The sequence below is a fragment of the Rhopilema esculentum genome, chromosome 13 (genome assembly GCF_057945365.1).
Source record: "Rhopilema esculentum isolate cy_ngs chromosome 13, ASM5794536v1, whole genome shotgun sequence".
Taxonomy (NCBI): Eukaryota; Metazoa; Cnidaria; class Scyphozoa; order Rhizostomeae; family Rhizostomatidae; genus Rhopilema; species Rhopilema esculentum.
The window spans coordinates 9138043-9153971 of NC_142827.1; the positions used below are offsets into that span (position 1 = coordinate 9138043).

General features: G+C 39.0%; 3 protein-coding genes across 3 annotated transcripts in view; 2 read left to right on the forward strand and 1 right to left on the reverse strand.

The window, feature by feature from the left end:
• LOC135691991 (metabotropic glutamate receptor 7) lies at window positions 1-4951 on the forward strand. Its single transcript, XM_089112008.1, has 3 exons — window positions 1-160; window positions 862-3466; window positions 3869-4951. Exon 2 carries the CDS (start codon window positions 919-921, stop codon window positions 3463-3465), a length of 2547 nt encoding a protein of 848 aa, XP_088968134.1. The 5' UTR covers window positions 1-160; window positions 862-918; the 3' UTR covers window position 3466; window positions 3869-4951.
• On the reverse strand, window positions 1922-14371 carry LOC135680868 (uncharacterized). The gene is made up of 2 exons (XM_065195079.2): window positions 14171-14371; window positions 1922-13669 (listed from the first exon to the last, which is right to left on the reverse strand). Exons 1-2 carry the CDS (start codon window positions 14187-14189, stop codon window positions 10362-10364), a joined length of 3327 nt encoding a protein of 1108 aa, XP_065051151.2. The 5' UTR covers window positions 14190-14371; the 3' UTR covers window positions 1922-10361.
• The window catches only part of LOC148958635 (fascin-like), a 13102-nt gene continuing 5762 nt past the window's right edge, over window positions 8590-15929 (forward strand). Inside the window, exon 1 of the mRNA XM_089112011.1 lies at window positions 8590-9760. Within this exon, the coding sequence (XP_088968137.1) occupies window positions 8920-9760 (841 nt within the window). The 5' untranslated portion in view covers window positions 8590-8919. The remainder of the gene's footprint in view (window positions 9761-15929) is intronic.

Genomic DNA, 15929 nt, shown 5'->3' on the forward strand with positions numbered 1-15929 from the left:
TTTGCTTGATGGGTGAAACTAATAGGTTTGAAATCATAATCAGAGCATATTGTTCTTTACGAGTCTGGCTTAGCTTTTAGTTTTGGTCAATGAGGCTGAACTATACAGCTGCGGGTTTGTCGCACCGATATCATCGTTGGTTTGGTGGATCCAATTAATGGTGAGTGTGCTACGTTAGACATGGTTAATTTTTTATTAGACCGTATGCCTTGCAGTGATTATAGTAAAAAATAGCATAGTATGCCTCATGAAAAAATGCTCTAAAATATGTGAGATGATTCTTAATCACCCAAGACTATGTTTGCGTTAGATGAGGTTGCACTGTTTGTCTGCAAAAATTGTTGTCTGGCATGTCTAAACAGGTGTATACATGCGTTAAGCCAGCCTGCCTATATGTTTTCTGCTACTCACAACCTTGTTTCCAACTCGTCTGGGAGGGAAATTTTCCATGTTAACAAATGTTAATGAACTTGGCGGCCTGGGATGTGCTATGGGCAAATTGGGGGCTAGGATACTAGATAATTTCGTTGATCGAAGATACTGTATAAGAGAGGGGGGGGAGAGAATAAGCTAGCCTACCACAAAAAACATGACTAGACAGGGTACCCAGCATTGAGTAAAATTTTGATTTCAGTTCCAACAGGCCAGCAGTTAGAACATTTTAATATTCCAAAAATATTAGCTGAACAGGGGTTCGTCATTTCCATCAGTTATTGATAACAGGGAAGTTATTGAGCGCGCCAGCCGCTAGCAGCCCTCTTAGGACGGTCCGAGTTATGATTTGGTTTTCATTTAACGGATGTAAAACCATTATTTTTAGTCACGTAAGTTTTATAATTTTAGATTTTTCTTGCATTTTAGGCCTTCAGATAAACAATATCGATTCACGAAATTTAAGGCTTTCAAGTCGAGTAAAAGATGTCGAAATTTTACTTACTATGCGGCCTTCTGTGTATCGTTGCAATTCAGCTATTTGCTTCGATATCTGCCGAACGAATCAACGGTGACTTGATCATTGGAGCGGCAATTCCAGTACATAAGAACAGTAATGACAGTTGCAACGAAATAAACTACGAGGGTCTCGCAGTTGCAGAAGCTATACGTTTTGCGGTCGAAGAAATAAACAAGGACGACAAGCTACTTGGTGAGCTTACGATAGATCGCAAACTAGGCTTTGATATACAGGACACGTGTGATAGCAGTGAAAAAGCAAAAGATATCGCGTATGCGTATAACGGAGTACATCGTAATTACAAAGAGGGTACGCCTGGGCAGGAAGTACCAGTATCTGCTGTTATCGGAGAATTTAAAAAGAGATCATTCGAGGCGCTGAAATTGCTCAATTTCGAAAAAATTCCACAGATCAGTTATGCGGCAGACAATGCGAGGCTGAAGCCAGATGGGATCAACGATGACGAGGTTGGTGGACTACTTTCTGCTTACCCAGAAGATGTTTCAAAAGGAAAGCCCGTTGCGAGCATTCTAGGGAAAATGAAAGCCGAGTATACAACACTTATAGCCAAAGGTGATCAAAGAGGAAAGAAGGGTTTGAAGGTCATCCAGGATTTGTTATCTAAAGCTGGTCTCTGTTACTCGGAAGGTGGGTTGGTGAACAATGTCCAGGAGATCAAGAAAGCTGTTAAAGATTTAAGCATGAAGAAACACGCAAAAATAGCTGTTTTGCATCTCGACGAACAAGACACAGCAGCAGCATTGATAGAAGCAGAAAAGCAAAATCTGAGTGATATCACGTGGATTAGCACCCAGTCGGTGAAAGGGATTTTGGGAACGACAAACAGCGTTTCAGAGCAAACCAGTGGTATGATATATCTCCAATCACAAAGTTTGGACCCACAGGGATTCGAAGGATATATAACAAACAGGGAAATGAACAGTAAAAATCAAAGTTTTTGGATGAAAGAAGCAATGCAAGAACAGGGGGCCGAGAAGCATTGTACTGAAAGTGGAAAAGCTCTTACACCGGATCAGACCGATGCTTGCCAAAATGCGAAGGAGCAAGTTGTTAAAGAGATTCTCAAGTACAGCGCCACAGCTGCATATGCAATTGATGCTGTATATATCATTGCAAATGGGTTGCAAGAAAGCATGGTGTCACAAAAACGTTTGAGTCTGTTTGACAGCATGAGAAAATTGGACTTTCAGTCGCCTTTAACAAAAAGTAAAATCAAATTCAATGAAGATGGCCAAGCAGTGGCTATGGCATTTAACATATACAATGTGCAAGGAAATGATTCGTCGGGCATAAGGCACGTGAAAGTTGGCAGCTGGGAGAGAGGCAACGACCCTGCCATGATGCTTGATATGAGTAAAGTGCGCTTCGAGGAAGGAAGTGAAATGGCGCCTGTATCAAAATGCAGTCGTGATTGTCTACCTGGAGAAGGAATCGAGTACCCTACAATTGGACCAAAATGCTGCTGGACTTGTGTGCCATGTCCCAACTTGACTGTATCAAACGCCAGCAACTCCAAGTGTTTTGAATGTGCCGAGCACCAAGCAGCAAATCCACACCAAACCGAATGCAAAGATTTCAGGCTACTCCATATGAAATTTAAAAATACCGTCTCCGAGTTTGCTATATTTCTCCTAACAGTTGGCTTGCTCTTCACATTTTTCTCCATGTTCATCTTCAATCAAAATAAAGATTGTGAAGTAATGCAAATGGCTGGCAATGGTACAATGCAGATACTGCTTGTTGGCATAATAATTGTCTTTGCATCATCTGTTGTCTTGATGTTCAAACCCACGGTCATAAGTGGCATCGTGTATACAGCAATATTGAACATAGGCCTCACAGTCGTAATGGCTGCCTTTATTTCCAAAACATGGCTCTTCCATCGTTCCGGTGCAGGCTCAAAAGGCTTTGTTGTCGGTTTGTTGCTGGTTATCATCGAGGCTGCAATCATTGCAGTCGGGTTCTACCTTGAGAAAGTGTCCTTGCTTTATGATGACACTGATCACTGGGATGTCAAATACGTAGAATGCTCTTTGTTCCGTGGTTACGCGTTCTGGCTTGCGTACGGTTTCGTCGTTGTGCTCAGCGTGCTGATCAACTTCTTTAACTGCGGTGTGCCAAACGTCGAAGGGCGTTTTGGCGAATACAAATGGCTTTGCTTGACATGTTGCTGTTTCTACTTAATGGCATTCTTGTTCATCACAGCTTTCTGGGCTTTTCCATTGCTGCAAAAGATTGAAGCTGGTGTAATCTTGACCATTTGCCACTGCTTTTTAATCTTGATCGCCTACATCTACCCAAAGTTGCACATGGTTCTCTTCATGGAACGAGAGAAGATGCAGGATGTTGCTAAATCTGAGAAGTCCCCACTCTTCTATGAGGATGACGAGGAGGCCCCAGCACATTCACCCACATCTGGCATCGATGTTTTCAAAAACAGAATTGTCCAACTGAATGTAGAATCAGATGATGGCAAGTCAAGTGGAAAATAAGGTAACGATATTTCAAAAGTTAGGAAAATATCAATTTTTACTTCAAATTTTATTGTTGAATCGAGCTTCATAATCAACTCATACTATCGATGTCATGTCATGTCATGTCATGTCATGTCATGTCATGTCATGTCATGTCATGTCATGTCATGTCATGTCATGTCATGTCATGTCATGTCATGTCATGTCATGTCATGTCATGTCATGTCATGTCATGTCATGTCATGTCATGTCATGTCATGTCATGTCATGTCATTTTATGTTACGTTATGTCAAATTATGTTTTGTTACGTTATGTTATGTTTGATATATTTAGTTATGTTATGTTATCTCATGTTATTTCATGTTATATTATGCTATGTTCAAAGGGTCATACCAACTTTTATTTCATTTTATACTCTAGGTAGTTTCTGTTGTCAAGATGGCAGCCATTACAAGTCTTTACATCCAAGGTTTTGTGTGTGCATCGAATGTCTAGCGTGTTGAAAAAGACGATACATTTCCCTGTTTATCAGAAGAGCATCCAACGTTTGTAACCGGCTTCATATACACAAACTGTTACTATTTGGCAGAGTATTTTATATATTCAAGCTCCGTCAAAATGTAATTGCGAAGGTGGCAACAACAAAAGTCACTAGGATCCTTTCTAATTCCTGCAAACATTTCCAACGTGAAGTTTCTTGGAGGAAAATCAATGAAAATAACAAGGACGTATTGTAATTTCAAGACCTCTACAGCATAATTCTCATTCACTGACACTAGAATGAACCTTGAAAGAAAGTGTGATAAATTTAATTTCGTGTAATTACCATTTTGGCCATGAAAACTTAGGCTTAAAAAAGACAAAGACTTTCGCAAATGTAGAAAGCCTTGCACAAGCTTTGTCTACAGCCCCTTCTACTTAAAAAGTTTTCACAAGTGGTTGCTGGAAACAACATTCATTTGTCATTATTAAGTATTTCATTGACTAATAAATATGATTTAGTAATGTAGTGCTGGGCAACATAAAAAAACCTTGTCAAAAACAATTGAGAAAGTAATGAAGCTTGCACGAAAAAGGCTTAGATAGAGGATTGGACGAAAAGGCTTAAGTGCGAAGATCAAAATCATTAAAAAAGTAAAAGTTGTAATATATCATGGGATTGATGTTTCATATGCTGATTTTTCTTTCGAAAGAAAAATCAATTTGATCAATTAATTTGCATAAACGGAATTGGCATTCAATCAATAATACAAGTTGGCAGAGTGAATAATGGATATCTCATCTACTATTTGACAGTTTTGATATAGCGACAGAATTTCAAATAATGTCTCGCCTATGCGAAAATTTACCTAGAGAACTGAGTTTCTTGATAATTGGAGACTGCTCTTAAGAATTGAACGCTTAATTAGTCGCGTCTTGTGTGAGGGATCTGAATCTGACATAATGTTATTTGTTTCTTATGTACTGTTTTTAACAAAAAGAAATAAAAAGTATTTCTAAGAATTAGGCCTTTTTCTGCTGTGACATCTATGGATCTTGGATAACGCGGTGCGTTGACATTTTGTGGACCAAATATCGCAAGGTTTGGGTAGAAGGAGGAAGGTCGCAGGTAGCTCAGTTTATTGGCCGAGATCGAGGGTTTGGATTGGTGTGGGGATGGGAGAGGGGTTGGGCAAGCAGCATTTAATGTTCCGAGTCACCTGTTTATTGTCTTCTCTGTTTCGAGCTTCCGGGTACAAATTTTCGATTCTAAGATTAATTTTCTGAGTCATATCGAATTGAAGGATTTCCCAAGTCATATCATATTTGAGGGCCCTTTCAAAACATATAGAATTATGCCCCTAAAATCTCCCATAGCTATTGCTACTGACTCGAGTTACCCCTACGCAAAACTAATCGCTGCTCAGCAAGTCGCATGGGGATGAAAGGACATTAATTTTTAGTTTAATTTAATATGATTGTCTATCTGCTTCACTCAAAAACAGGAAAGGGTAACAAAGACAAACAGAGAAACAGGAAAGCCTTTAATGACTGAAAACCACTTCAACAACTTGTACATGATAGATAAACACAATTAGGTGCAGGGCCGTCGAGAGGCAGCTCGGGCCCAGGGATGATTCACAAAACTGGACCCCCTTAGGAAAATTTCATGTGGCCACGCCCTTCAGTCTACCGGAGAACATTGGAAACGACCTTTTCAGCTACAATTGTTGAAAAAGTTTTTAAAGTATTTCTTACAAGAATGTGCAAAAACATTTTACATGAATCAAAGACATGTGGACTTTTCTTTGCAATAAACATACAGGTGTTGATTGGTAGCTGTTGATTGGTTTTTGCATTGTATATAGATCTTACCACTTTATTACGGACCCCATCGGAGCACAGACCCCGGACCTTTTGCCCCTCCTAACCCTCCTCTCGACGCCCCTGATTAGGTGTATAGATATGAGAGTTGGATCGAAAGAAAAAAAACGAAGGCTACCCAAGTGGAGTTTGTAAGGATACAGTCCTGAAGACATTTTCACAAAAGGGACTCATAAAGATGTAAAAAGCAGGTACCGCGCAGCCATTGGGCTAGCAGGGGCTATAGCCTCCTCACCTTTTGGCAATAATAGGCTAGGAAAGTTTTTGCAAGGTTTTCTCTAACGCAATTTTGGATAGTTCACTCCTATGTAGTAGCAGTTCTTCTTGACTGAGAACAATTTTGTTCATCTTCTAGGTGTTTTGTTTTGTTTATGATATGATGTATTTTCTAACTTGGTTAGCTTGGTGTTTTACTATCCTTTTATAGTTATTGATATCTTCTTTGAACCAGACTGCTTATTAAAGTTTATTAGAAATAAGCAAGTATTCTCTAAAAGGGGCGTTTCAGCCCCTTCACTCTTAGACTGGTGCGCGGTCCCTGGTAAAAAGTAGGGGAATCAATGCCACGACTATTAGTTTGGTACCTTCCAAAACTATGACCTACTTAGGTTTAAACTATGTTTTAGGTAGGTTATTGCTGTGTAGAAAATAATGTGCTAACTTTTGAACCAGGAAAGGAAAGGGCTGCATAAGATAAAATTAAAGAAATAAAAAAGTTGATTCCTTCTTCACTGAAATTTCAGTTTTGCTTCATCTATCAGACAGAGCTAAATTTCGAGGAATACGTAGCCATTTAAATTTCAGTTCTGTCCAAATCTACTAGGGTAATTTAGCTGCGATCACATAAAGTAAATATTTGCTGCTTTTTCTTTCAGTAACTTCAAGCCTTCGCAACTGTTATTCAAATTCAAAGATATTTCCCCTGTAATTAAAGATTTTATGTTTTCCTCCGTTTCACGTTTTCCTGTGAAGTGAAAGTAAGAGGAAACTTTTAAGAAAATGTGGAAACTGAAAGAACGCTTTAAGTGTTTCAAGTGATTTATCCACTCCTGTCTAACACAAACACCCTGAGAGCTACATCTGCTATACGAATTGTAATTAGAAGTCGCTTATACGGAAATCCCAATAAAAAATATTAAAAGCAAGTTACGAAATATACAAATCTGAACCAAAGCTCTTATTTGAAAAAGAAATGAGTTTATCAGTGAAACATGCTATGGAGATAAAACATTTTTGGGTTTCATGTTAAGTAAGGGAAATTTAAATGTTTAATTTTTATTTCATCTTTCCCTCTATCTTTCTCATTACAATCCCTACTAAGACAAAGTAGGAAGTCGAATTTCGGCAAATGGGCACAGAAAATGGGGGGTTAGGGCGTTAAGTCCCTCAACAGTGACCACGATATTTGATTTAAAATCTTACAATGATTCATCTTCATTTTGGTTTTGAGCATAATGACTCTCTCTTCTATCAGAGCCTCAAGGAGAGCCAAGTCCAACCGTTTGAAAAATGGAGTCAAACACCTACTTTGGAAAGCTTCTGCAAAAAGATCCAGGTTTCAGTCTATCCTTTACAACTGAGGTGTTTTTCAGAGAAGTCGAGTTTCTACCCAGTTTAGTAAATATTCTCTTCCCTACGTTGTTTAGAAAAATTCGGATTGCTGATGCCATAGTATGTTTTAGTATGTTTTTTCCTATGAAGATGGTCAAAGATATTAACATACTTAAATCCCGATTTATTCAACATAGGCAAAGTTCCCTATATAAAATAACATGATTTTTAGCGTCTGGACGAAAACCCCGGGCAGTGTGTAGAATAAAAAGGTGCTTGAGGATATTTGAAGCAGGAATATACATGGCATGGCAAAAAGTGAATAAAATAACATAATAGCTAAAAACCATGCACAGATTAAAATGTGGATAATAATGTTAAGATACTCGGAATAAATCCACCGAGAAATTCAGCTTTTCCAATCTATCATTTCTTCGTTTGACATAAAATCTGCAAGCTATTGCTCATTGCTAAAAGAGCTGTGTATTTTCATTATTGACAAATGATAGAAGAGACGTTGAATTCTGTAAAGTGAAAAACTGGGAGATAGGCACCTGGTTATTCATTCGATCCTCGTTTTGTGACACATGGCCTTTCTATAGCGGCTTTGTTCTGGTTTGTCAAAGCGAACGAAAATTAAAAGCCATGTAAGACGGAAACCAAAATGCGTTGAGGTTTGATGTTTAATACACTAAATTTAACTGGGAGAATCCCATCATTCGTTAAACCACCTCATTCAAGTGGTTTCCACAATCATTAGATTATTTCATCTATTTGTGGATAAGCATTATCCGGATGTCCAATAATTGAATAAAATAGCTGCGAAGGAGCATCTACAGAAAACGCCACTGGGGAGATCGGATACAAGGGAAAAGTTGCTAAAGCGTAGCATATAGATGTGATAACGGGGGCTGTGTCTTTAGTCTCTTCAAATTTGAGTTTTCTAGTAGCTATGAAAAGACCCCTTGAGATTCACCATGCAAAAGTTTGCTGTGCCTCCCCTCAATCAAAACCGTAAATAAAACGCGCATACTACCATCGTACCTTTTTATTATTATAAATGCAAAATGCTCTACCCAATATAGTACTGCTTCCGAAAATAGACAAATAAGCAATGTCGACATATTATTATCTTTAGATTTTGCAGTATGAAAGCATCAGATCGTATCGCAGGAACATTCCTTGCGAAGGAGACAGACAGCTGTCCCGAAACACGTTGTTGATTCAATTCAATCGGGGCAGGAATCTCCACACGGGCAGGTTGCTTTTGATTTAACAACTCTGCGATACAAAAGCTTTCAGGAAGTCAAAAGGCACTTATAAGGAAGGCAATTTGTGAAATGATACCCTATCAGGAAATATAGATCATTTTGTCTTTTGGTCGATTGGGGAATCGGAGCACAATTGAGGGACTACCTATTGTCTAAAACAAACCAACTCGTCTCTGTTTAGCCTGGACAAAACACAAAAACTCTAGCTGCGTCTTGACAAGCGGAATTGGTGGCAGAGAAATACAGTGTCAGCTTGATTTGGGTGTTGGCTATAAATTGGATAAAATGTCATCAGTCATAAACGGGAAAAGAAAGTCAAGTGGAGACGTCATGGCGAATACAAACCTGCAGTTCGGCTTGGTGAACCCGGATGGGAAATATTTAACGGCAGAATCGTTTGGATTCAGAATAAACGCAAATGGCCTGGCTTTGCGAAAGAAACAGATGTGGTCGTTCGAACAAGAAGCAGGTAGCAATCTTGGTTATTTTAAAAGCTCTCAAGGGAGATATCTCGTCGCTGATAAAAACGGAAATATAAGATGTGATGGCGAGGAAAGGGAAGACGATGCTAAATTTGAAATCGAAGTTGGCAATGACGGGCGTTGGGGTATCAAGAGTCACTTTGGACATTATTTAGTTGGTAATGGAGACTTAGTGAATTGTCCAACAAGAAAATTAGAAGATCGAGCGAAGTGGGCCGTTCATTTAGCGCTGCATCCCCAGGTAAATTTGAGGAGTGTTTCAAGGAAAAGACATGTTCGTATGGACGGTGATGAGTTTCATGCCGACGAAGATGTTCCATGGGGGTCAGATGCAGTTATAACTCTGCAGTTTTTAGGAGCTAGATACGCTCTACAGGCTTCCAGTGGCATGTTTCTGAGCAAAAACGGAAAGCTAGTTGACAAAGTTTGTGAAGATTGTGAGCTTGTGCTTGAGTTTCACGATAACCTAGTGGCGTTCAAGGATAAAGACGGAAAGTACCTCATACCATACGGGCCTAAGGGAAAGATACAAGCAGGAAAAGCAGCGCTCACCGCGTCTAAAGATGAGTTGTATCAGATGGGAACCAGTCATGCTCAAGTTAGACTTGTTTCGCATAACGGGAAGAACGTGTCAATTAAACAAGGTAAGCCGTTTGTTTATCATTGCAGTACTTGTCTTTTGTTTTTGTTTTTTCTGATCAAATAAAACTAATGTCATACACTATGGAGAGTTTGTCATATCATTCACAAAAGATAAACAACCCTTTGCCAAAGAAAATACCTTAATTATCCTAACAGGAAATTCTTTGACACATCACAAGTCCTTCGCCGGCCAGGGTGCATTCTATGTTGATCCTACGCCGGACACTTTTTTTTGGCACTCATAAATTACGCCAAGTCTTGTGGACTTAAAAAAGGGTGCTTCTAGCAGCACGCCAACAGCCAACGTTTCTGGTCGAATATTTTTGGTGACCCTCTCTTTGAGAATCGTATAATAAAGGTTTGAGAGGAATGACAAGAGAACTACAACAAGATTTTCACTTAAAATTTCATAAATTAACGAAAACGATTTAAAGAATAGTTAGCTATATAAAAAATTAAAAGAACAAAACCTGGATTTCAAACAATTAATTTCAAAGATTTGGCAATACATTCATGCACAAACATATCTCACAGAGAAACAAAACAGTTGAGTTAATGAAATATAAGATATTAGTACGTAGCTTATTCATACCAGAGTACCTTTCAATTATCAGACAGGAAAGGACAACGGCCTTTATCACTGTCAATACGATCAATTACCTTTGATACAACATAATCCTTATTTCTACTGGAAAAAAACGTGTTCTGTCGGTGCGGCCGCAATTTATCATCTCCCTGAATGTAAGTTTTAATCCCATCCTTGATAATATTTTTGCAGTTTTGAAGTGACGGCAAGGCCCATTGCAGCTTCGTTCTTCTAGCCAGTGTTTCGTTCGATTGCCCTCCTGACTGTTGTTGCGATCTCATTGAGCTGTAAAAGCTTTCAGCTATTGCTTCAGGCCCTCCCTTAGCCAAAAGAATGTCAATTAGAGCGCAAGATGGCTTACTTGCAATGTGACAGATTTCTTCGTTGTTGTAAAATGATTGGTACATTCGCTGTTCATGTAAGCGCACTTTCATAACTTTTCCATTTGAAAATACCATTTTGAACTGACAATCTAATGTATTGCTTTCTTCTTCTTCAAACTCTTCAAGTGTTGCATTTTGAGTATGTAAATTAACATTATTTTGGCTTATAATAAACCATTCTGGGCACTTGCCATTCCAGATGCCTGCTTTAACAGCGTTTTTTATTCTGGACATGTAAAGATACGCCATTCTTGAATCGAAATTCATCCCTGATTCCTTCACATGTTTTAGCTCGCTAATCGTTGTTAATATGCGCTTACATTCTTCCACTCCATATACTTCATACTCACCTTCATCTACAAAATATTTTATTTCTTTATTAACTCTTTTTCCACAGTGAAGCTTAACAAGATTCGCCGCATCAAATACTTCAAATGTTGATGGTGATTTTTCAGCAAGCGATTCAATTCTAATATTCAAAGCTTCACATAGCTCTTTGGTCAAATTCTTGCGATCTTCTTTGATATCTTTACTGTCACGCAAATGCCACGTAAAGCGAGAATTTCCATCTGCATTTTTTCCATTATCTTTCGTTATGAGCCAACCTTGAAGTAATTCAACTCCTTTGAATTTTAAGCCAGGTATCAAAGAGTGTTCGACTTTTGACAGTCTAGGAAAGACCAGGGGGTTCCCTTTTACAGCTTTTAGCAGAATTTCTCTGACTTTAGGCCACCACATTTGTAGCTTCCAGATTGGAGTGTCAAGTGATTGGGCTCTCAGCATCAGATCAATAATAGGATCCATGATATCCAAAAAGGATAAAAGATATGCCACAAAATCACTTCCAGCAATCATGTATTGCCACTCTTCGTCTTCATCCCTCCGTGGATGTAACAATTCAAATGCCTGCCAGTACGATTGGTAGCTCTGTTCCATTTTGAGCCACTGCTCATACGATGAACTCATGAAACGCTGAGTAGCATATGACACAGGTCGTCTCGCAGTACTGTCCACCATCTGCAAAAAGGCAAACCCCTTTCCATTTGCCAAAACATGATTGAACACATTACATCTCTTGATAAATCTACGGAAATGTTCTCCACCAGGTGAGTTAGCATCTCTTACTTCGGTAACAGCAAGGTTTAAAACATGGGCTGTATCCCACGTTATGGGGAGAGCGATCACTTTGTCTACATGCTCTGGGATCTCCAGTTGCCGAAAAAATGAACTTCTGAATCCAGAAGCCTGATAAGGGCCATCAGCTGCCACACCACAAAGCCTTTCCAGAATTTGGGGGGAGAAATTATCAGAAATTGCTTCCAGAAGTTTTAATGCCAATATATCATATGAGGCTTCGGTAAATTCTGTATAAATGGCAGGAGCTGCAACAGGTATTGGGGAGGGTATCCCATTCTTATCTCTGGCGACAACCAATACTGCTTGGTTTGTTGTTCTGGCTGGTGTAGCTTTATCAATGGTAACCCAAAAGTGTGGAGGAAGGAATGTTGATGGGAGTGGCTGATTAAGGAATTCTGCCGTCATCTTGTTCATCGACTTTTCCAGGCAGTACAGTATGTCATTAAACAGATTCCTGCCATGCCCAATGTTTCCAACATTTACAGAGCAATTTGCGAGTAAAGACACTAACACTTCAAAGTTTCTTGCTGCTGCACCAAGTTTCAAATCCACTATAGCCGCTTTAAATAAATGTGTTGCAGTTGTTGCATTTTCATTATTGGATTTCAAAGCCTGCTTGTATGCTTCCATGGCAATTTTATGTGTCTCTGAGCCGTTTCCTATGATACACATGTGGTCACTTAGCATATTTTTTTCCCGGTACCAAGTCCTATTATGACCTTTGATTAACAGACTCGCGATTTCCTTTTTCAAGAAAATTCCAGTTGCAAATGTTCCACTGCTTCTTGGATTAAGGATTCGCTGTGCTTGTAATGGAGTTAAATCGGCTAATGTTGGCTTAGCTTTCAGATGAAGCTCATAACATGGCAAACATCTCAGAACTGCACAACCACTTTTCTCATCATAGAACCACTGAATTGGCTTTGATGCCTCAACTAATTCATTGATATTGTTGGCTTTCTTCATTGCAGCAACTTGCCTTCCAGTCTCTGGGTCTTCAAAAACAAGCTGCTGTAAGCTTCTGTGCTTTGCTCCAATATCATCCACCTTTAAACTTAATTTATTTATCTCAGTCATAATGGCATCCATGTCTACGGTGCTGTTCTTCTTTGTTGCATCTAATTTTTCAGTTCTAAAAGATAAAAGTGTACTTTGAGTGTCCATTCCAGATATTTCTATCCCATCCAATGTTTCTTTGTCACTTGATTCTGTCATCAACTGAGGCTCGTTGCTGCATGCTTCCAGGGGTTCCAGGGGCTCTATGGGTGATAGGGCCTCCATGAATTTATTTTCCTCACTTTCAGTATTTGATTCAAGTTCATCAAGGTATTCTTCGTAGCTTGGCGTAGCTAATTCTAGATTGTTTTTGCCTTGAGCTGCTGCAGTGCTATGTACCGGGTCTATTGAAATAATCTGTGATGAAGTTGTACTGGTGTTTCTTTCTTCAGGTGTAGTGACTTCTGATACGTTCTGTTTTGCATATTTTAACTTCAATGAACTCACTTCTTTTGCAGCTGTTGGAACAATTGTGCATAACTTCGATCCAGGAATGCTGTGCCATCTATTTTTATGACGTTGAACAGTTGAATGATCTGTTCTGCATACAGATGTATATCTTTCATCCCTTTTTCCTTTCAAGTGTAATTCAAAGCATTGCAAGCAAGTAAAGCTGCCCTTTTCTGACGAGATTTTTTGTCTCTTTTCAGGGATAACTTCTTTGCTACTACTTGCACATCCTTTCGCCCAGGACAAAATCACTTGTTTCTTTCCTATACTTTGCTGTCGACTTTGTTTCTGTTGATTATCTGAAAAACGTTAATTGTTATATTTTATTCATTTTATTCCCGCTATTCATTAAAAGTGATCCCTCTTTTTCTTGGGCAATTCAAAAATAATATGAGCTAATTAGATTAAACCAAAATTAGTCTTTGCTTAGCCAGCATTTCATTCCTTACAAAAATGTGCGTGATTAAGAAGCCATAGAAGCATAGAAGTGAAGGTGTAAGAAACCAAATTAACCGAAACGTTTATTATGATTGCAAAATAGAGAAAAATCTAAAGCCCCCCTCCACATTAATTGGCCTTAGGGGCCATTCAAACAGTACTTGTGCTCAATATCCATCGATTTTGGATCTCCCTCCCTACTGTTTGCTTTTGTACGGTTTGGAGGTTGCCCCTCCCTCGAGCGTAAGTACGTACTTTTAAGTCATCAACTTCTCCCCTCTTGATTGTTTGAATCTATCACTTATTGCACTTGTTTAAAGTTTGCAAAATCAAGTACATACACAGGAAAATTAAAAACCTACCGTTTTCATCAATATCCATTTCAATCCATGTAATATTCTAACGGAACGCAAGTTCTTGGCTTTGCCTCTTCATTTAATATTGAGACCACATGACAAACGTTCGAAAATGTGACAGTACTTCCTTTTTGTGACAGTACTTCCGTTTGAAAGTGTCATCCCAACTTCTGTCGGGAAACGCCTTATCTATATGGACTCACCAGGGTGCATATAATACTCAGCATGCTTCTTGACATGATTTTTCCTTCTTTGTGTCGAAATACGGACCACAGAACCATGGACCACGGAATAACGAAACTAATATAGAAATCAAAGAAAACACCTCGCAGAGGAGATTAGTTAAGCATATCAAATCATATCTCGGCGATGCGCCACGCCGTCACGCCGTTTTCTGTCAACGATACGCCAATAATTCTAAACAAGTCATAGATATTCGGGGTTTTCTGTCGCTGACACGCTAAAAAACAGAATTTTTTTTTCTACGCCAAGGCATTTTTCTTAGCCCACGCCGGACATATTCGGGCCTACCTACATGAAATGCACCCTGGTTCGCCGGGCTACTTTACACTTGCAACTAAAGTTACTAAACTAGTTGTACCGAACCACATAATAGAAATTCTGTCACCACATAATAGAAATTCTGTCACCGAAATGACCTTTTAATTGTCTGGCATAAACAACGAAGGAGGAGGACAAATAGGCGACAACATTTAACTTTCTTTTTGGTTTAGAAAGTGGTTATTTTTAACATTCAGCATGTCAGCTGACCGCAAAAGAAACGCACGAGTATTTCCGGGTCGGTCAGTCAACGCCCATGGTTGACCGAACGGAAGTTACGATTCAAAGGGTTGTATGGCCGTCAAAACAAAATTGTATTTAGGGGAGGGGAGTATAGGTGACAAATCTTAATTGCTTGTAAAAATAATAGCCAATAAGGGAGTCCCCATCGAATTAAGCCAATCATGATTTGAGGCCAATGTTGGGCAGGGGTTTCTGCATAAAATAACAATATTGATGTAGCTCCTGATTAGAGACCATTAATCTCCAATCATTATCGGGTTACGCCTTCAGCCCGCCCCTCCCCCCTCCTGATCTGATGGCTCTGTCTCGGTTTGATACTTAGAGGTGCATTCTTAACGAAAAACATATTTTATTCATAAATTACTTTTTCTGTAGTCCCAAAACTAATCCCAAAAGCCCAACTTTGTCACGCCCCCCAAACTTCTTAAAAAAGTATTTTTTTGATCTTGTCCTTGTCTTTCAGCACTGAATTGCTCTTCTATTTTAAGGGGTTCGAAATTCGAAAAATACAAAACTTTACCCCCAAACGAATTTGGGTTTACAGAGAGGGTCATTTGTTGCGCAATGAAGGCCCTTGATAGTTGCAATTTTCACCTCCAAAACAGGGTGACCTAGGAAAGGATGTTTAGTGTGGACGACTAAATTCCGCAGACTTGACATTTCGACCTACTGTTGCAGTTCTATAGTAAAAAAATTCAAGGCATTAAAATGTTTTCAGATTTTCAAAACAGTCATTCAAACAATCCAACTGACCATAATTAAAATATTGTCTAGTCGCTTTCACCATTTCTAGAAAGTTAGAGATTATTTTAAAACTGGTAAAACTAGACTGTGGATACATAAAGCTTTGGGGGTACATTAGATTAGCTACATGTCTCCAAACTATTGCTATTTTATTGTCCCCTAGACGAAGGAGACTCCCCAGTGGGGTCGGTGTTACCGTGTTTCCTAGAAAACTCAA

Bases quoted from the DNA above. Each gene is read 5' to 3' on its own strand.
- LOC135691991 (XM_089112008.1), top strand. From the start codon at position 919: ATGTCGAAATTTTACTTACTATGCGGCCTTCTGTGTATCGTTGCAATT.